The sequence below is a fragment of the Abramis brama genome (genome assembly GCF_963993115.1).
Source record: "Abramis brama genome assembly, chromosome: 12".
Taxonomy (NCBI): domain Eukaryota; kingdom Metazoa; phylum Chordata; class Actinopteri; order Cypriniformes; family Leuciscidae; genus Abramis; species Abramis brama.
The window spans coordinates 10,812,448-10,832,790 of record NC_139974.1 but is presented as its reverse complement, the minus strand read 5'-3'; the positions used below and the strand labels follow the sequence as shown (position 1 = coordinate 10,832,790).

The following is a 20,343-nucleotide window of genomic DNA, read 5'->3' as shown; positions in this document are numbered from 1 at the left end:
ATTAATGACTCGTTATAACGTACTACAAATGCCTTCTATAATAAAATGATTTTGTATGATTTGTAACCAGGGACTAATGGTCCTAAGCCCGGACTCATCACACCAAAATGACCGGATCAGAGCCATAGAGAGAAAGATTTGCGACACTCTTTGATGTCGCCGCTATGGCTGTCACGTGGTTCATGTAAGCCCCAATAGTTCCAAAACATACGCTGGTTGTCATGTTCTTCTATGGGGCAGACAGCAGCGATTGCATTATTGAACGGTAAAAATAAAATAAAACACACACCCAAGTACTTTTTCAGCTGTTATTGGGTAGTTGACAAATGGCCAAGAAAAAGTACTTTTTTTGGAAAACATAACTTTTTAAGAAAAAATACATATATTTATGGAGTATGAAAACTGCAGTTTCAGAAAATAGTAGTGGTCACTCATTTTGTCAATGACTTCACATATTTTTTTCACGTTTTCACTCAACAGTACTGTAAATGTGTCCTATGGTGTGACATTTAAAAAGTACAAAAAAATTATATTCAATAACATAAAAAAATACTTGAGACAGAATTGTTCACATTATTAAAACATTATTTTCTTTAAGTGATATTTATTTTACATGAAAGTATTAATTAGAATCATTTTCACCATGGATAGATGAACCTGATAAACTTTTCCCTACAAATGTCAATAAAACTTTTTCGCCAACCTTACAAAACTGTTTGAAATTGTACCTCTTTAAGATATTATTGTAACTCTCCTAATGCCAAACTTAACTCTTTTTTAAAAGATATTTTAAAATAAGTATATTTTTCTGTTGTTTTATGTTTGTCACACCATAGGACAAAACGTCACACTAAAGGACAAAGATAGTCATTGCATAAAAAGAGTCAGAATATATAGTGTTTATTGTAACAATAAATAAAGGAGGACATTTGTTTTTTTTGTTGAAAGTTTATATATTCCTTTTAAAAGCTTCTTAAGGAGGTCTTGTCCTATGGTGTGACATCTGTGTCCTATGATGTGACAGGCCAAAGTGTCACACCAAAGGACATTTCCTGTGACATTTTCTGTCACACCAGGACATTTGAGCTTTTGTGGGAGTTAATAACCATGCTAATACTAGCTGAACTGTTATTAGCAATTGGCATGATACATTTGCATATTATTACATAGTCCTGCTGTCAAAAATACAAATTTTAATAAAAAAAGTAAATTTAGGAGTGTCACACTAATGGACAAAAAAACTTAACAACTTCAGTGGTCCGAAAACACAGTTAAATATTTGAACAATTCTGAGAGAAATACTTGCCATGTGCACTGCTCATGGGCTTCATAGGGGTCTTCAGTCACATGACCTTGAATGGGGTCTTTCAACTAAATTTAGTTTTCCATGATATTGCCCAACTTAATATCAGGTTATTGCATAACACCAAAGGACTTTTTTTTCTGTGACAAACTTTATTAAATTCCTACACTTTTAGAAATGTATGTATAGGAAAAGTGATGGCCACTTAGAGAAATAGACACTTGCACAATTATGCCAGGAGTGTTCATTAAGATGTTTAAACATCATTTTCTTTATTTATAAAAGTTAATATTTATGAAATAATGTTGTCTACCGTCACACCATAGGACGATTTTGAGATTTGGCTCAAGGTTGTAAAAAAAAAAATAATAACTAATCTAAACTATATAAACTAAACTAATCATCTAAATAATAAGAAAATGTTTAACCATTTATAGTATTCTAAATGATGAAAATGTGAAATAAATTATTTTTTATCTTCTGTGACGGTGAAAAAGCCACGTCACGTCAACAACCCTATTGCATTATTGCATTTTGTTAATGTCAGTTTTGCATTTGGAGTTTTAGGCTATATTTTTGGAGGGAAAAGCTTTGTGTTCATGTTCGCATGGGTAGTAGCACTGGCTTTAGCAGCTCTAACTTAACTTTTCCATATCATTCATCTGATGATGGACGTCTCATGATATTTATTTTAGCACAACTGGGCTGTATTAGGCTATTGATTCCCGTGATTTTGCTTATAAATTCCGATTCTGCCATTAACCTACCTTCGTGATCACGCAAAGAGGTCTGCCGTGGCGGTCCGTTCAAAATTCGCTTAGAAGCTAGCTCACTTCTTCTGATGAAAGTGGCCACCCCCAGGACCACAACGTGAAACATGATCATGTTAAGACTAAGAATATAATTTTAAGATTAAGCCATACACATATTATCAAAACTATAACAGATTAAAAACGAATTTACGCTTTATGTTTGGGTCTATAGGTAAGGGCAGAGTGAAGATTTTTCTCTATGGCTCTGGGTTAGTGTACGGAGTAGGCTAAGGCCCTGTTTACACGTACATGGTTATTTTGAAAAACGGAGACATTTCCCTTCGTTTGCGCCCTTCGTTTACACGCAAACGGAGGATTCGCCAATGAAACCGATTGTTTCTAAAAACTCCGGCCAGAGTGGAGATTTTGAAAATCTCCGTTTGCACGTTTGCATGTTAACTGAGAAAAACGGAGATTTAGGCAGCGACGTCACAGAATGTGACTATTTTCGGGATTCTGATTGGCTAAGGTGGGCTTGAGCTTCTCGTTACACTGCCACCTACAGGTTTGGCATGCTCTTGACAGCATATACACAGGGTCATGTGTACGATGTTATTTTTGAAAACGAAGAGGGGCGAAATGCCCTTTTATGAAAATAGCCATCCACGTGTAAACGTAGCCTAAGAGTAAGGGTAGCTGTAACTCAATCCAAGTAACTTAAGCAATTAACTAACAAAACACTTGTAACTTTGGTTACAGCTATTGAGACATCAATGAGACAGCATGGCTGATACAAATGAAGGTTTTCAAATAAAAAAATTTTTTTCAGACAACAAAAATGTGTGCTTGTGTCAGTGTGTGTGAACAAGAAAAACAAAAACCAGGGGCAGGTGATCCATGAAACAGACAGGACTGGTGATGGCCATAACAATCCTAGAGGTCTAGCATTGTTCTCACAAGCCACTTCACTCAAGACAACAAAACATAATGAAAAGTTAGTATATCCCAAAAAATTAAATAAAATAAAAGTTGCTATAAAGGTGGTAGCGATTCATTACCGATCTCTTACTGTCACAGCTGACGAAGTCGCGCTAGCTAAATAGCTAGCAGGCAGTGCTTGAAAATTGGTTGAAACAACCAACATAAAATATAAATAATTACGCTGTGTATGTACAAATGAAGACCAGTATTAGCATCGCAAAGGGCCTCTGATACAATATAGACATATGACAATTCAAAAGAGGTCGATATTTCAGCAAATTACCTCTGGAACAACTCGACGCGCAGCAATGTAAGTGAATGGTGTCCAACGCCCAAATGACAGTGTTTGGAACTAATCCGATCTTCAAATCCCGGAAGTAGGCGGTTAAAAGCACCGCCATTTTTTATAACGGAGGTCTATGGGAGTGTCGCAACTCTTTCTCTCTATGGCTCTGGACCGGATTATTCACCACAATGACACGAACGATCTTTTCACGCAGTTTGCATTCCGGGAAGGCGCCACCATTTTATGTGGTAACGTTATCCGTTGCCATGGTTACTTCTACAGTGAGGCCGAGAGAAATAGCAAAAGAGAGAGAAAGAGCAGCTTGATATGCGTAGTTTCTTGGGAAGATATGGATTAGGAGGAAGCGTAACGGGCTCTATCGGGAGAGACTAACTATGCTAGGCAGCGTTATTTAGAGAAACTGCTTCACTAAATTGACAGCAGCAGCGACTATGAACACTCAGCATGATTTCAAAAGCAACATATTTCAGCGCCAGATCGCTTTTTATTTAACACAAATGAACAAAATTAATACTCTGTTAGTCAACAAGAGTTGTTTCGTTTGTTATAGATATAGGCCTATCTGTACCGCGAACAGTTATAAAAAGACAATTTTTTAATGACGTACGACTCGCATTGACAGAATGTACGATCTGTCCGCACACACAGGTCCAAAATGCACATCCAATTCATATCAGATTTATTTCCACATATTTCCACATATAAATTACGTCTGACACTGCCATTTCTGTTTTATTATTGATAAGTCTGATACATTTTTGCCATTTCTGTTTTCTTATTTTATATTTTAAGTCCGATAATGTTTTTGCTACTCCTGTTTAAGGCTGCTCTTAGCTTTGCTGCACTTATCTGTGTTGTGCTGTTATGCAAGTAGGCCTATTATTCTCTTTTAATTTTGTAGTTCTGTAAAGCACTTAGGTCAGTCAGTGGCTGATATAAAATGTGCTGTATAAATAAAATCAACTTGAACTTGAATCTACCAGTGGGGGTACTATGAAAATAGTACTATGAAATACTATGAAAAATAGTTTTGTAAAATATTACAATGTTATGTGAAGTGTGTTCTTGAAATATATTCATAAAATGTATTATTTTATCTTATTATACCAAAAATGTTGTGTGGGGGAAAAAAGTGTTGTGTTCTTGGGATATACTTATGATATTTTTTTTATTTTTTTTATCTTATAACATAATAAATGATATTCGCTTAAATACTGATACAGGCAAATTATCAGTGCTGGTACTACTCGACCTCAGTGCTGCATTTGACACTGTCGATCACAACATACTTCTTGACAGGCTGGAAAACTGGGTGGGGCTTTCTGGGATAGTCCTAAAATGGTTCAGGTCATACTTAGATGGGAGAGGTTATTATGTGAGTATAGGAGACCATAAGTCTGAGTGGACATCCATGACATGCGGAGTCCCTCAAGGCTCAATTCTTGCGCCACTCCTGTTCAACCTGTATATGCTCCCACTGAGCCAAATAATGAGAAAGAACCAAATTGCTTACCACAGCTATGCAGACGACACACAGATTTACTTAGCCCTATCGCCTAACGATTACAGCCCCATTGACTCCCTGTGCCAATGCATCGATGAAGTCAACAGTTGGATGTGTCAAAACTTTCTTCAGTTAAACAAAGACAAAACTGAAGTCATTGCGTTTGGAAACAAAGATGAAGTTCTCAAGGTGAACGCATACCTTCACTCTAGGGGTCAAACAACTAAAAATCAAGTCAGGAATCTTGGTGTGACACTAGAGTCAGACCTTAGTTTCAGTAGTCATGTCAAAGCAATAACTAAATCAGCATACTATCATCTGAAAAATATTGCAAGAATTAGATGCTTTGTTTCCAGACAAGAAACTTGTGCATGCTTTCATCACCAGCAGGGTGGATTATTGTAATGGACTCCTCACTGGCCTTCCCAAAAAGACCATAAGACAGTTGCAGCTCATACAGAACGCTGCCGCCAGGATTCTGAGCAGAACCAGAAAATATGAACATATCACACCAGTCCTCAGGTCTTTACACTGGCTCCCAGTTAAATTTAGGATTGATTTTAAAGTATTATTACTGGTATATAAATCATTCAATGGCCTAGGACCTCAATACATTGCAGATATGCTCACTGAATATAAACCCAACAGATCACTCAGATCACTAGGATCATATCAGCTAGAAATACCAAGGGTTCACTCAAAGCATGGCGAGTCCGCTTTTAGCTATTATGCCAGCCGCAGCTGGAACCAGCTTCCAGAGGAGATCAGATGTGCTCCTACAGTAGTCACTTTCAAATCCAGACTCAAAACACATCTGTTTAGCTATGCATTTAATGAATGAGCACTGTGCCAATGTTCGTCCGACTGTTTGTACTGTACTGTACTGTACTGTATTTTATTTTTTACTTTTCTAAACTGTTTTAATTATTCTTATTTCTTTTTTATTATTTCAATTTCTTCTATGTAAAGCACTTTGAATTGCCATTGTGTATGAAATGTGCTATATAAATAAACTTGCCTTGCCTTGCCTTAATCATGACAAATATGAAACAAATATTTTCATGAGAAAAATACAATATTATTTATGCCAGCATCTTGTGCATCAAAACAAACTTGTCTTTTTATCACGGTTAAACTCGCATTAACATTAACAGGCTTGATAACGCATCATGTTCTGTCCACTAGATCCAGCGAGGTGGAGCTGGAGCTCCAGAAAAGGACAATCCAATGGCTGAGTTTCCCGATAACGTTGTCTCTTAGCGCGCTACGAAGACTCTTAAGGTATAACTTAACTGAAGGTTAAGGTATTTCTAGGCGTGTTCCCAGAACTATGCCTTAGAAAGCTGCTTAAGATATACCTTCTTACGTGCGACGTTACCCGGCGCTGTCCGTGGCGATGGTGCTGAATTGGTTGATATCGATGGCTCGAGAATCAATTATTCTCTCGTGCAGGGGCTGTTTATGTGAGAAAGCGGTGTTCTTTATAAAATAAGCACTTCATAAATAGTTGAAATTGCATTTATTAGGACTCATGGGATATTATAAAAAATAACCCAAACTATAATATCCTATTAAAATCCTTTAAAATTGTATTAATTATCAATTATTTATGTGCTTTCTTCTCTTTCCTATTTTTGTTCACTGAGATGGAGCTGTGATGAAATATTGTTCTTGTAAATACTTTCCAGCATTTCAGTAATAAAAGTGTACGTCATGTACGGTGCTCGGCAGTGATCAAAAAGGATTAAAACAGTGGATTTTGAATCTCTTCTTGTAAATTCGGAGATGTGGATTCAGACGGCAATTAAATTATTATAAATATATAATAATATAATTAAAATTCTATTAACAATCAGTGTAATGACAATTTTATTCTTTGCATGAAAACACTTGAATTAGCCGAACTGAACACTGTCTGGGTGTATTAAAACTTCAGAATTATATTCATATAGACCTGCAACAGTGATAAGGTAAAGCTAAGAGTGGTCCAGACCAACCTTCCGAAAGTATGACTTACATAAGGTATACTTAACTAAGAACGTTTCGGGAAACACGTATTAATAAGGTACAGCTTAAGGTGTAACTTAAGAACGACGTAGCATTAAGAAGGTTTTGGGAAACCCAGCCCAGAAAAGGACAATCCAACCATCTCCATTGACTTTGCATTGTGAAAGGCTGCCTCCTTGTCATTTCCAACAAAAAACAAAACAATGTTGAAAAGCTGCTATGTGACAAGGTGTACAGCAAACAAGCTAAAAAACCCAGAAATAAGTTTTTATAATCTGTGGACCCCAAAAGCATTTAAGGACACAAAAGTGGGCAGGCAATTGAAACAGAGCACAAGGTTTCATATTACTCTGAGAACTACGTCCACTGGAGCAGGGAACGTAATCGGCGACAGTATAGCTTAGCTTACAGAAATATAATATATAAAACTGACATTTGGATATTTGACTTACCAGTGACAAAATGTTTACTGCAATTTTAGTGCATACTGAGTGTCAGGATCCTAATTTACCCATTCGTTCCAGCCTGTACCCACTTTTGTGTCCTTAAACGCTCGTTTTTTTGGAGTCGACAGATTATAAAAACTTATTTCTGGGTTTTTTAGCTTGTTTGCTGTACATCTTGTCACACAGCAGCTTTTAGTCTTTTAGTCATAAATGACAAGGAGGCAGCCTCTCGCAATGCAAAGTCAATGGAGACCATTGGATTGTTTTCCCCCCCAGTGGGCGTGGTCTTCAGATTATGACGCGTTGCGCTCTGTTTCTATAGTGCTCTGCCACGTCACAGCCTGTGACGTGGACACGATGAAGATTTTAAACCCGGAAGATGAAAGTAGCGGAAAAAAAGAATAATTTAACCATTTTCCCCCTACTATTAAATCTAACAGATGCTAACATTGTCTTCAATGGTGTTCAACACACATACCTCTTTTAAAATCACAGAAATTTTGGTTTAGGGTTTCATGACCCTTTAATAAATGGAACATTATTGTGAAGTGTTACCGATTTGTTATACACACACAACTCTCGTGAGTTCGTTGTTGGACAGATGGACAGTTGTTTTAACCATTCATTAAAGTGAATTGGTTCAAAGGAGTCATTAGTTCGCAAATCGGACATTGCTGTGTTGTGTGATTATCTTTAGGACAAGATTTGTGTCAACACAGAAAACATTTCATCACTAATTTTTTTAGTTCATTGAAATTGTGGTAAATGTCAGCTGAATGTGCGGTATGCTTTAGAGAGAAGATAAGGCAAACGTTTTTTTTAGCACAATTCACACCCCGAGGTCCAAGACCAGGACTCGAGTCCTCCATCACTGGTGGGAAAAGTCACTTCTGAAGTCACATCTGCAGGGGAAGGAGGTATTTATAAGTATACAATGACCATTTAAACAACTGAAGGTGATCTTCTTAACATAGATGCCTTGACTCAACCATCATAGAATCGACCTATAGAACGTATGACAACATTACATAATATCACTTGTTCATAATATCATTATCACTCACCTCCACAAACTCTCGGTCTCTTTCGACCAATTTGATCAATTGTGTACAACAAATACGTTTTTATTTCATCTTCACAATCTACCCTCAGAACACTGTGTTTTGATGCAGCATCTGAAAGAGTAAACCCGAAGAATGAATTGGAAATATGTTGGATGGTGGTACTTCAAACTCACAACCGCTCTTGTACACTTTAAAGATCAAATTGGCAGAGATCACAGTTCACCAAGTTACTGAATACAGACAAAACATAAGTAAATAAACTTTCTTGGTAGGTGGGAAGTGTTCAGCAGTGAGTTTACCTCGGATTACATCTGTTAAAATAAGCTTAGAGAAGGGCCTTTTATCTCCTCTGCCCTGCCAGTTGAACTCCTTCGCCAGATCATCTGTTAGGACTTGCTGCATAATATTCTTAACCACATCCTTGGGCCCAAAACCTCCAATCTTTGACAGATATTTTACCTGTAAAGAAAATGCGGTTTCAGTTTATTTTGATGGTCCCTTCCATTGACTATTAGTAACATTGCACCTACATTGTCAACAAACTATCATTAGAGTGTTAGTAGAGTATTAGGCTGGTAGGGTTAGGTTTAAAATAAGTTGACATGTTCTTGCAAAAATATTTATAGTCAGTAGCATGTCTGTTGGACCATCACAATTAAAGTGTTAGCAGACATTAAGCAGGAGTCTACTAATACTCTAATGAGAGTTAGTTATGAAGGTATTTTTTGGTGCAAATCATCTGAACGCCAGTGACAGTGAAATTTGTAGTTGTAGAGAATAGCCAGTTGTAGAGTTGTAGCTAGTTGTAGAGAATAGATACACATGTGTGGCTATTCTCTACAAACTACAAATTTCACTGTCACAGGCGTTCAGTTGATTTGCACCAAAAATATCTTCATAGTTAGTTGACATGTAGTTGCAAAGTTACTTAACAGAATGTTCAAAAGGGAAAATCGAAATTAAGTTTCCCCGAAATTTATTTATTATCAATATTTGTTAGAAATATAGTTCCCTTTCGTTGTCACTCCGAGTTACGTCGGATGGCGATGAATGGGGTTTCGCTTAGAAAGCCTATCATCTTCGAGTATATAAAACGAGCCAATGGCAATGAAATGCCATGGGTCTGCGGAATTTGCATAGCGTATCTCCGCCCCACGCAGGGGGTATATAAGGAAGTGCACGAGCAACATGCAGATATGTTTTTCGCTTCGGAGCCAAGAGTTTTCTTCACTCCTACAAGCCATTCTGTATCATCTTCACTCTACGAGACGAGCGGCTCTTCAGTGTGTTGGTGTGACGGCGTGTTCCAGCGAGATCGCATTGCCTGCTGCTGGTCTGTGCAGTGATCTGCCGACAGTGTGTGTGTTTCTCCCTGGGCGCTTCAGCACTCTGCTGAGCTTTTCCTCTCTCTAAAAGAGCTGCACGCGGCACATCTTTTTCAAGACGGCTCGCCCGTGTATTACTGGATGTGGGCGCTTGACTCATCTGTTTAACGGTCGCGAGCGCTGTTTTGCGTGTTGGGCTTAATCACGCTTGGCAGCGCTCGTGGATGAGTCATGTTTTCATTGCGGGAACATGACCATTGCGATGTTTATAGATCGAGACTCAATGATCTCTGTGTGGGTAGAGTCCCCTCTGCCACACCCCAATCTATCTCTTCCTATGAGTGGGGATACTTTGGCTGGTGGCCAGGGTGATCTGAGGGTTACAGTGTGGCATAATACCGACGAGCATTCCTCGGGCCACGCCCCCCTCCACATCGCAAACCGTGGGGCTTCCGTGTGTGCCTGGTTCCTCTCGGGGACCCAGTGTTTTCATTCGGGGCTCCAGCAGGTGGTGTCATGTCACTCACAGCATCACAAGGCGGGCTTGATTCCTCTGGAAATGAGGATTTGACTGCGTTGCCTCCCTCTGGAGTGTCAGCGTTAGTCGGGTCAGATCCAGAGCTGATGGCCATGCTTTCCCGGGCAGCTGAAAGCATCGGTTGGAGTGGCGCCGCCCTCCCCCCGAGCGCTGTAGGCTTCCCGGATGTGCATCAGGACGCTTCCGGTCCGCGGGAGTCCACGTGACTTTTCGCGGCCCGCGGGCGTCCTCCGCCTTCGCTGCCCTTGATCGTGAGGCGATCTTGGTCTGTATGTTCTCTGTCACTATTGTGACACAGGCATGCGGTCCTGTGTGTCGCCTTCACCTTCGAGGCAGTGCTGACTCAGGAGTTCTGTCAGAACCGGCCGCAGTGGAACGCTAGTCCTTCCCTGGCCAACACTGACAGAACGCGGAATCTCGGCCACGCCCCCTTGCTTGGACGCTATGCCTCCCATGCCCGGCCTGGTCGTTCCGCCGCGCACATTACTGACCTCGCTCTCGGGCGACATCGGTACCTGCGTGATCCCGGGGCCAGGTGATGTCCACAGCTGTGGTCCAGGAATGGGTTCAGCCAGGTTGATGTGAGGGGGTCTGAGAATTCATTTTCTCAGCTCCCCCATGTCCCAGGCTGGGCTCCTCGGCTGTGTGGTTGAGGACTGTACCTTACAGTCTTTTGACCCCCCCAGAAGCAGGCCGAGGCCTTCTGCACCGACGGTCATCCGTCCGTGCGGTCTCCTTAGTCTGCTTCCCGCCAAGGCCGCCTCCCTGCGGCCCCTCCCCTTGAGCCTTCACCGGCCCCGGGCTGGAGGGGGATGCAGGAGGGCGGCACTGCCCGTCTCCGCCCCTTAGCTGGCCAAAACGCCAGGCTAAGCAGCACTTTTGAGACGGGCAGCTTGGAGTTAGGGCTCAGTTCTTCTCAGGAGTTGGTGGAGGGCCGGGGGAGAATCTCTTGTTTCAAGAACTGATGCCCCTTCCTCCGAGCACCAAGAGGTTGTGGATGACAGTGCGCTCCGCTCACGAGCCTCACCACTCTCGTCCCCCTCTGTCGCCAGACCCCTGCCAGAGCACGCCCCCGTGGGACGCTGGTCCTCCCCTGGCCTCCTCTGGCAGGGCGCGGCTAATGACCATGCCCCCACACCGGGCCGCTATGCCACCCACGTCCAGGCCGGTCATTCCACTTCGCTGTTCCTTCAGTGTACGTCTGGTTCCCTTGACCCCGCTGGTACAGCTTTTGGAGCTTTACCAGACTGTCCCGTTGGGTCGCGAGAACCATCAGGCTCGGCTACGCGATTCAGTTCGCACGGTCTCCTCCCCGCTTCAGGGGAGTCCACTTCACTATGGTCGGTGGCAATGCCCCTGTCATGAGAGTGGAGGTCGCCACCCTACTGGCGAAGGGTGCGATCGAGATTGTCCCTCCAGCCGAAATGAAGTCCGGCTTCTACAGCCCCTACTTCATTGTACCGAAGGCAGCGATCGACCTGAAGGACGCCTACTTCCATGTCTCCATTCTTCCTCGACACAGACCATTTCTTCGGTTTGTTTTCGAGGGGCAGGCATACCAGTACGCGGTTCTCCCTTTCGGGCTAGCCCTGTCTCCTCACGTCTTCACGAAGGTCGTCGAGGCAGCCCTTGTTCCCCTATGAGAACACGGGGTTCGCATCCTGAACTATCTCGACGACTGGCTGATCCTAGCTCACTCTCGAGACCAGGTTTGCGAACACAGGGACCTCGTGCTTCGGCACCTAGCTCGTCTGGGCCTTCGGGTCAACTGGGAGAAGAGCAAACTTTGTCCCGTGCAGAGGATCTCTTTTCTCGGTATGGAGATCGACTCGGTCGCCATGTGCGCGCAGCTTACGAGCGAGCGCGCGCAGTCACTGCTGACTTGCCTTCGTCAGTTCGAGGGCAAGAGTGCGGTTCCACTGAAACTTTTTCAGAGGCTCCTGGGGCATATGGCATCCGCAGCCGCAGTAATGCCGCTCGGATTGCTTCATATGAGACCGCTTCAGCTTTGGCTTCGCGATCGAGTCTCGAGGTGGGCATGGCAACACGGCAAGCTCCGAGTTCCAGTGACTCCGACCTGCCGTCAGACCTTCACCCCGTGGTCGAACCTCAGTTTTCTACGGGCCGGAGTGCCCTTAGAACGAGTTTCCAGGCATGTTGTTATATCAACAGATGCCTCCGCCACGGGCTGGGGTGCCATGTGCAATGGACATGCTGCCGCGGGCTCCTGGACAGGACCCCAGCGCCTTTGGCATGTCAACTGCCTCGAGTTGCTGGCTGTACGCCTTGCCCTGCACCGCTTCCGTGCACTGCTCAAGGGTCAACACGTACTAGTCCGATCAGACAATACCGCCACAGTAGCGTACATCAACCGTCAAGGTGGTCTACGCTCCCACCGTATGTCGCAACTTGCCCGCCACCTCCTCATATGGAGTCAGAAGCATCTGAGGTCGCTTCGAGCCATTTATATCCCGGGACACCTGAACCAGGCGGCCGACGAGCTGTCTCGAGTTTGGCCTCTCGCTGGAGAATGGCGACTCCATCCCCAGTCGGTCCAGCTGATTTGGGATCAGTTCGGGGACGCACAGGTAGATCTGTTTGCCTCCCACGACTCGTCCCACTGTGACCTGTTTTATTCCCTGTCCGAGGGCACGCTCGGCACGGATGCACTGGCGCACAGCTGGCCGCGGGGTCTACGCAAGTATGTGTTTCCCCCAGTGAGCCTTCTTGCGCAGACCTTGCGCAAGATCAGGGAGGACGAGGAGCAGGTAATATTCGTTGCCCCGTATTGGCACAACCGCACCTGGTTCCCAGAACTAGTACTCCTCGCGACAGCACCTCCCTGGCCTCCCTGACCTCACCTCTCCTATTCCTCTGAGGAAGGACTTGCTTTCTCAGGGACGGGGCACCCTTTGGCACCCTCGTCCTGATCTTTGGAACCTCCACGTGTGGCTCCTGGACGGGAGGAGGTAGGTTTGAGTACCCTACCACCAGCGGTGGTGGCTACCATCACTTCCGCTAGAGCATCGTCCACGAGACATGCCTATGCGTTGAAGTGGAACCTCTTCGTCAACTGGTGTTCTTCTAAACAACAAGAACCCACGAAATGCCCGATCAGTGTCATGCTTTCCTTCCTGCAAGAGGGGTTGGAGCGAAGGCTGTCTCCCTCCACCCTGAAAGTGTATGTTGCCGCCATTGCCGCACATCACAACGCAGTTGATGGTAAGTCTTTGGGGAAGCACGACCTGATCATCAGGTTCCTGAGGGGAGCGAAGAGACTGAATCCTCCTCGTCCTCCCCTCGTACCCTCTTGGGACCTCTCAGTGGTTTTAACTGCCCTGCAGAGTGCTCCCTTTGAGCCTCTGCAATCAGCCTGTCAATGAAGACAGCGCTCCTGGTTGCATTGGCCTCCATCAAGAGGGTAGGGGACCTGCAGGCATTCTCGGTTGACGAAGCGTGCCTGGAATTCGGGCCGGCTAACTCTCACGTGATCCTGAGACCCTGGCCTGGATATGTGCCCAAGGTTCCCACCACTCCCTTTCGGGACCAGGTGGTGAACCTGCAAGCGCTGCCTTGGAGGAGGCAGACCCAGCCTTGGCACTGCTCTGTCCAGTACGCGCCCTCCGTGCTTACGTAGGCAGAACGCAGTGTTTCAGGACCTCAGACCAGCTCTTTGTCTGTCATGGTGGGAAGCTGAAGGGAAAGGCTCTCTCCAAGCAAAGGTTGTCTCACTGGATAGTGGACGCCATTACTTTGGCTTACCAGCAGCAGGGTCGACCATGCCCCCTTGGTGTGACGGCCCACTCCACTCGGAGTGTGGCATCCTCTTGGGCTCTAGCGCATGGCGCCTCGCTAACAGACATCTGCAGAGCTGCAGGCTGGGCGACACCTAACACTTTCGCGAGGTTCTACAATCTCCGAGTAGAGCCAGTTTCTTCTCACGTACTCGCTTCAACTAGCCGGTACTAGATTCTGCTCAGGTGTCTTCGCTTGCTCGCCATTCCTCTCCACGGACGGGATACGTGCGATATTCTCCTCAGGTGAGCCTAATACACTGTAAAAAGTGAACAGTTTGATCAACTTAAAAAAATTACTTCAATTGGTAACACCTAAAGAAATTAAGTTTTCTCAACGATAGTTTTTCACGATAAAATGTGATAATTTAAGTTGAGAAAACTTAATTTCTTTAGGTGTTACCAATTGAAGTAATTTTTTTAAGTTGATTTAACTGTTCACTTTTTACAGTGTAAGCCCTGAGTCTCCTCCAGCACTGACGACGTCAACGCCAAAATTATGCCCCTGGCAGCTTTCGCGCTTGGCTAGGTGCCTCCATGTGCATGGTTCCCCTCCGGGCGACCCCCACATGTGTATTCCACTGTAAGCCTCTCTGAGCATGTGTCTTTCCCTTGGCAAGCCACCTTGCCACCCCTGGGGTTGAAACATTCCGCCTGCGGCTGGATACCCCAGTGATTCTCCATATGCAGCCCCCCGGGGTCATATGTGTATTCCAAGTCCCCCCCTTCGGGCTGGGCATAATTGCATATTTCCACTGAGATATGCTTCCCAGTGTACCTTGGTATTCCTGTGTTAAGTAGGAGTCCTTCGTCCGTGCCAGTCTCACAACAGGGAGCTCAGACTTACGCAGGGCACTGGAAGACAGTCGAGAGGTGACGTGATTACACTGGGAACCCCATTCGTCGTCATCCGACGTAACTCGGAGTGACAACGAAAGGGAATGTCTCGGTTACGTATGTAACCCTCGTTCCCTGAGTAGGGAACAGAGACGTTACGTCTCCCTGCCACTTCCGCTGTACCGCTGGAACACCTGAGTTCAGTCTCGGCTCCTCAGCGAAGACATATCTGCATGTTGCTCGCGCACTTCCTTATATACCCCCTGCGTGGGGCGGAGATACGCTATGCAAATTCCGCAGACCCATGGCATTTCATTGCCATTGGCTCGTTTTATATACTCGAAGATGATAGGCTTTCTAAGCGAAACCCCATTCGTCGTCGTCCGACGTAACGTCTCCGTTCCCTACTCAGGGAACGAGGGTTACATACGTAACCGAGACGTTTTCTTATCTTCAGCCTGTCCAGAGAAAATAGCCTTGCTTGCACATTCCTTTATGTAAGTCAAACATCTGTTTCATATCAAGAAGGACCCTTAGACTCTGAGAGAGAGAGAGAGGGTGCTGTTCTTTCTATGCATTGTATTATGGAAGCCTTTCTGATCTCAAGGACCTAGAGGGAGATCTGACCGGATATTTACCATTTATGTTATACAACAGTATATCTGATATGAGATGATGTCATTTATTATCTTATTGGTTGAGAATGAGATACTCCCTATATACTTATATTATATATTCTGTATGCAGAGTTCTGGGGAGCTTGAGCTATTTTTCTAGCTTCCCAGCACTGGTATTTCTTTTCTTTTCTTTTCTTTTCTTTTCTTTTCTTTTCTTTTCTTTTCTTTTCTTTTCTTTTCTTTTCTTTTCTTCATTCATTACGCCCAATAAAGGACGGAGACAAAAGGGCACTTTGTGTTGGAATATTTAATTTCTAACAATATTTTATTGTGTTGTTTACTATTATTACTCTTAATGAGTAATGGGTGTGTTTTGGGATTTACGTGCGTTAATTACGTACGTTTCACCATTTAGGTCACTTGATGGAGTTTTTCGGTTCCTTGCCACTGTTGCCTTTGGCTTGCTCAGTTGGGGATATTTAATTTAATTTAATTTAATCAATCAATAATACTATTGATCAGCCTTACCAGACGTGGACGTTTTTTCCACTAGAAACAAACCTTGTTGTGTTATTTTGATTTAATACTGTGAAGCTGCTTTGATACAATATGTATTGTGAAAAGCGCTATACAAATATACTTGACTTGACTTGACTTGACTTGACTTGACATAAACCAATCAGAGTCTCCTCTCCCATTCCATTTAAATGTCATTTGCGTTTGCGCCATGGCAGACTTGCTATTTACATGAGGAATTTGATAGTGGAAAAACCGAACGCGTCTCCAGAGCGCAAACGGATCTGCTCGTGCGTGAGGTAAAAGTGTGCTAGCAGACCATCTAGCCTACATAAAGATATGGTGGAAATTGGATCTGACTTGTCCCGTAGACTACATAATAATAATCTTTTACATTGTAATCCTTTTATTTTAAATATTTGCCATGTTTGTGTGCTGCTGTCCGTCCCTGTGTGTTTAATAAGCAGTGTACGCGCGTTGTGGACCCGCCTAGCGCACATTACTAATGCGCTCATTAAATAACCCCAAAAAAAATTGCGCCATTGACTTTAGACCATGTTTTACTTGGTCAAGGGCACAGTCTATTTCTGTTGCCTCAAAATAGCAACGCACCAACAATGCGCCAGAACACATTTAGTTTTCGTTTCCAGCACGCTCATGGGCGCAAATGCATTTGCTATTTAAACAACGTGGTGCAGGACGTGAAAATGATAACTGCGTCAGACTGAAACTAGCAAAAAACATTTGCTTCGCGCTTAGTGCTACATTGCGCCGGGTGTAAGCCCTATATTTAATGTCCATTTTATTCATTTATTTATTAAGTAGTCGTGGAAAAAGCAGGATATGTGCCATCATTATTAAAAAATAAACCCCTTGTGTTACAGGTCAGGGTGTACATTATCCCTTTCTTGAAATGCTGTGTTGACTCACATATGTTTGGCGTTTTGTTGCATTTCTGAGCTCATTTTCAGTCCTGACCACATCCTCAAAGGTTCTAAGAGGCAGATTTAGGCTTGTTTTAACATCTTCAGTGGGCAAGCTGCTACTGCTGGGGACCTCAGAAACTGTATTGTCTTTCAGTAGTTTCTTTAACATAGAAGAGTTTTCCTGGACTGTGCTCTTGATGTCTCTCAGCATTTGGAGGAGATCATCCTTGTCTGTTGTGTAAAATGAGTTTTGCTGTAATTACAAAAAAAGAGAAAAGACAAAACTTCTGATTATGACAAAAGAAACTGACTCACCATCAGCTGACAGTCTTGATGTAGATGTAGATGGTGTAGGAAGTGGGTTTTTTGACATGTCTTGAGTGCTTTCAGGTCTTTGTCTTTTTAGTATTCCAGGAAATCCAGTGGCTAATAGAAACGATCTTTATTCGAAAATAAACAATACTTTAACAAATCAGTACAAATGAATTATTTGATCTTTTAATAGGTAAAATACTTTAAACAAATTGTGTTACTTACCGTTCTTTCTGTTCTGAAATTACCTTTTGCCCATCTTTAGCCTTATCAAATGAGACTACAATAAGAGAACTATTTTATTATATATTATTTGAGAACTTAATAAAAAAATCCAAAATTTAAACAATTATTTTAAATTACTGACCATTACCATATTCTGTGTGAAAGCTAATATTTAATTTCTCCCATGTTTTTCCTCCTGTTTCAGGTTTAAGTCTGTTCTGAACAGCTTCCATGCACTTCTCTGGTGATCTGAATGGGGGCCAGTAACTTTGTTTCTTGTCTGGGCTCAACCAGTGTGATGGTGCCACCATCACCTCATCTGAGTCTTGGAGGGTGACAACTGCATACATGATCTGCCTAGCAAAAAAAAAAAAAAAAAAGAAGAAGAAGAGAAAAGAAAAGAAAAGAAAAGAAAAGAAAAGAAAAGAAAAAAACAACCTTGCATATTTAGCTGATATGTATATATACTCAAAATTTGAAAGTTGACCAATCAAATCATCTAAAGTCATCAAAGAATTAATTTCTATTTTGTTTGAAATTTGTCGTGAAATTAAGATCATCTGATTGGTCAGCTTTCCTAAATTACCAATAATACTTGTCACCTTTTGGTGAAAATGGAGGTTCTGACAAACAGGCCTTTTGTCAGGGGGTGTTTTCAGGAAGACATGAATAAAGACACAGTAAACGTAACCAGACAAACTAAAATGGAAACACACATAACTTGTACACAAAAGATAATGAGGATAACACAGCTTTTCCAAGTTGTATCACCTGTGTCTCACTTCTTTACTTTTGTATTTAAACCCGTTTGTTCTGTTCGTTGTCTGCTGTCACCAATGTACACTGGTTGTTCTGTTTGTAATTTGCTATTCCTGCAAATTGTTTCTTTTAGTTTTTTTGTATTTAACAATGTTACTGCTGAATAAAGATCTTGCTTATCTCATTCTTGCTCTACCATTTGTGACAGTTAGTGTAGGCCTTTTAATGTGAAATCTGATAATGTCTTAATTTAAAAACTACAATAACAAATCATTTCCATTGTCATTTTATTATTAATTATTATTTTTAATAGGACAACAGACATGATAGATATGATAGAACAAATAAATAGTTTACGCATTAATTATCTTTAATTGCAAAAAAACAATATAAAAGTCTCCAATGCAGGGTAACACAGAAGGGCTTATTACCTCCTGTAGTTTGTACTGTTTTGATAGCAGTCATGTGTTTTTGTTTAGAAAGGGTTCCGGCAAGATGACAGCGTGAACAGTCAAAAGTTTCGAGCTCTCTTTAAATAGGAAGCAGTTAACGTAGCTGTCAGAATTATTATTTATTTATTTTTTTGCAATCTAAGATATGTTTGACCCGTTAACGTGTGATGGCCATGACTATGAAAGCCGTATGATTCTAGAAAAGCATCTGGCATAACCACTTTTATAGAGAATAAAAAAAAAAAAAAAAAATGCAACAATTAGAAAAATATCTAAATTGTAAGAAAAGAAATAACAAAAAGCAGAAAATCAAAGATCTTGGAGATTTTTTAGGGGCCATGAAGTTTGCATAGGGTGACAAAAGCACACACTGTGCACTTATGTGTACACCACATCTTGTAAAGATGGTGCATTGTGGTTGAACATGGGTTCTGGGGGAGAAGAGCATTGTTGTGTGTAACTGCCAAATATGAAGACAAGGAGAAATCTGATAACATGTACAGTAAAGAATGTGTGTATTGCTAATGCCATGGACGGAAACCCAAAGAAATGTATTGACGCCAGTAAATAGAGCATTGACGCAAGTAATGCAGCAATTAACGCAAGCAAGAAATATGTTAACCCAAGAAGAAGCAACATGTGTGTAAATGTAGAGATAATGTGTTTCAATAGTGATTATAAAAGCGGGTCTTTAGAGCTCTCAGTGGTGGAAGATCTTTTGGAGCGAGAGAGAGATCATACAAGCAAGCATGAAGCCAGCTACAAGACCACATCCTCAGATTACAGCTCACAAAGAAAATAAATATTTATGATCATTTTATTTTGTGTTTTTAGTGTATTTTATGGTCATTGTCCCACAGCAAACAAAATACATATTAAATGATGTAATTGTTAAACAATTAGAGAAATGTTATTAATTTTTAGACATGAAAGTGTGTTTTTGTTTAACATTATATAGTTAAATTGTGTATGTTGTCAATACGTCATTATCATACATTTAGTGTCTGTCGAAACATCACTAAATAAGTGTCTGTCCAAATATAAAGTAAATGTATGTGTGGTAGAACCACACTTTATGTAAAATACATAGGGATTCTAAATAATGATAATATAATAATAATAAAAAAAAACACTTCAGTTGTGTTTTTAATGGTATAGACCTTTTAATAATGGCTTTCTAATGAGTGCCTTTCTTGCTTTGTCAAATGTTTGTTGGATATATTAAACACTTTTTACAATTTGTATTTCTTTGGATTGTTAAACTATTTTTAAAAAATTTTAAGCATCATAATAATTTGAAGGAAGTTACCTTATATCTACAGATAAAGTCTGTGTGGAACAGGAGACTGTCGTCAATTCAGTTGTCAAGTTGAGAAGACTTATGCACTGTTTGATAACTGTTTCCTCATATATCTACATTTCCTGAACCTGCCACACTTTTACTTTCATTTCTACATAAGTGTGCTGAGAAAATAAGTTTCTATTTCTGAAAAAAAAAAAAAAAAAAAACAGCAGAAAGGAAATGTCACATTGTTGTCAGTTTACATTGTCTGTTTCCAGAGTTCCTTACGATGTTTTTCTGCAATTGGTGATGAAGCAATGAACATTTGAGCATGAATTATAAAGATGTGGATTACAGCACACAAATAAAATGATACATTTTTATGATCATTGTATG

At 41.8% G+C, this 20,343-nt stretch overlaps 1 protein-coding gene across 2 annotated transcripts; it reads right to left on the bottom strand.

Annotated features, from left to right (window-relative positions):
* Positions 1-884: 884 nt before the first annotated feature.
* LOC311093076 (uncharacterized protein) lies at positions 885-20,095 on the bottom strand. 2 transcript variants are annotated; one of them, XM_084130196.1, is made up of 8 exons: positions 19,975-20,095; positions 17,597-17,811; positions 17,455-17,509; positions 17,233-17,357; positions 16,922-17,148; positions 8,664-8,823; positions 8,365-8,475; positions 885-8,202 (listed from the first exon to the last, which is right to left on the bottom strand). In XM_084130196.1, the coding sequence occupies exons 2-8, from the start codon at positions 17,802-17,804 to the stop codon at positions 8,120-8,122; spliced, it is 969 nt and encodes a 322-aa protein (XP_083986322.1). In that variant the 5' UTR covers positions 17,805-17,811; positions 19,975-20,095; the 3' UTR covers positions 885-8,119. The 2 variants fall into 2 exon arrangements, with proteins under 2 accessions (XP_083986322.1, XP_083986323.1); XM_084130197.1 differs by having other exon boundaries at positions 17,603-17,811; positions 19,975-20,089.
* Positions 20,096-20,343: the final 248 nt, after the last annotated feature.

Bases quoted from the DNA above. Each gene is read 5' to 3' on its own strand.
- LOC311093076 (XM_084130196.1), bottom strand. From the start codon at position 17,804: ATGTATGCAGTTGTCACCCTCCAAGACTCAGATGAGGTGATGGTGGCA. The intron at 17,510-17,596 runs GTCAGTAATTTA...CTCTTATTGTAG, and splicing joins TCACACAGAATATGGTAATG to TCTCATTTGATAAGGCTAAA. The intron at 17,358-17,454 runs GTAAGTAACACA...TTTCGAATAAAG, and splicing joins ATTTCAGAACAGAAAGAACG to ATCGTTTCTATTAGCCACTG.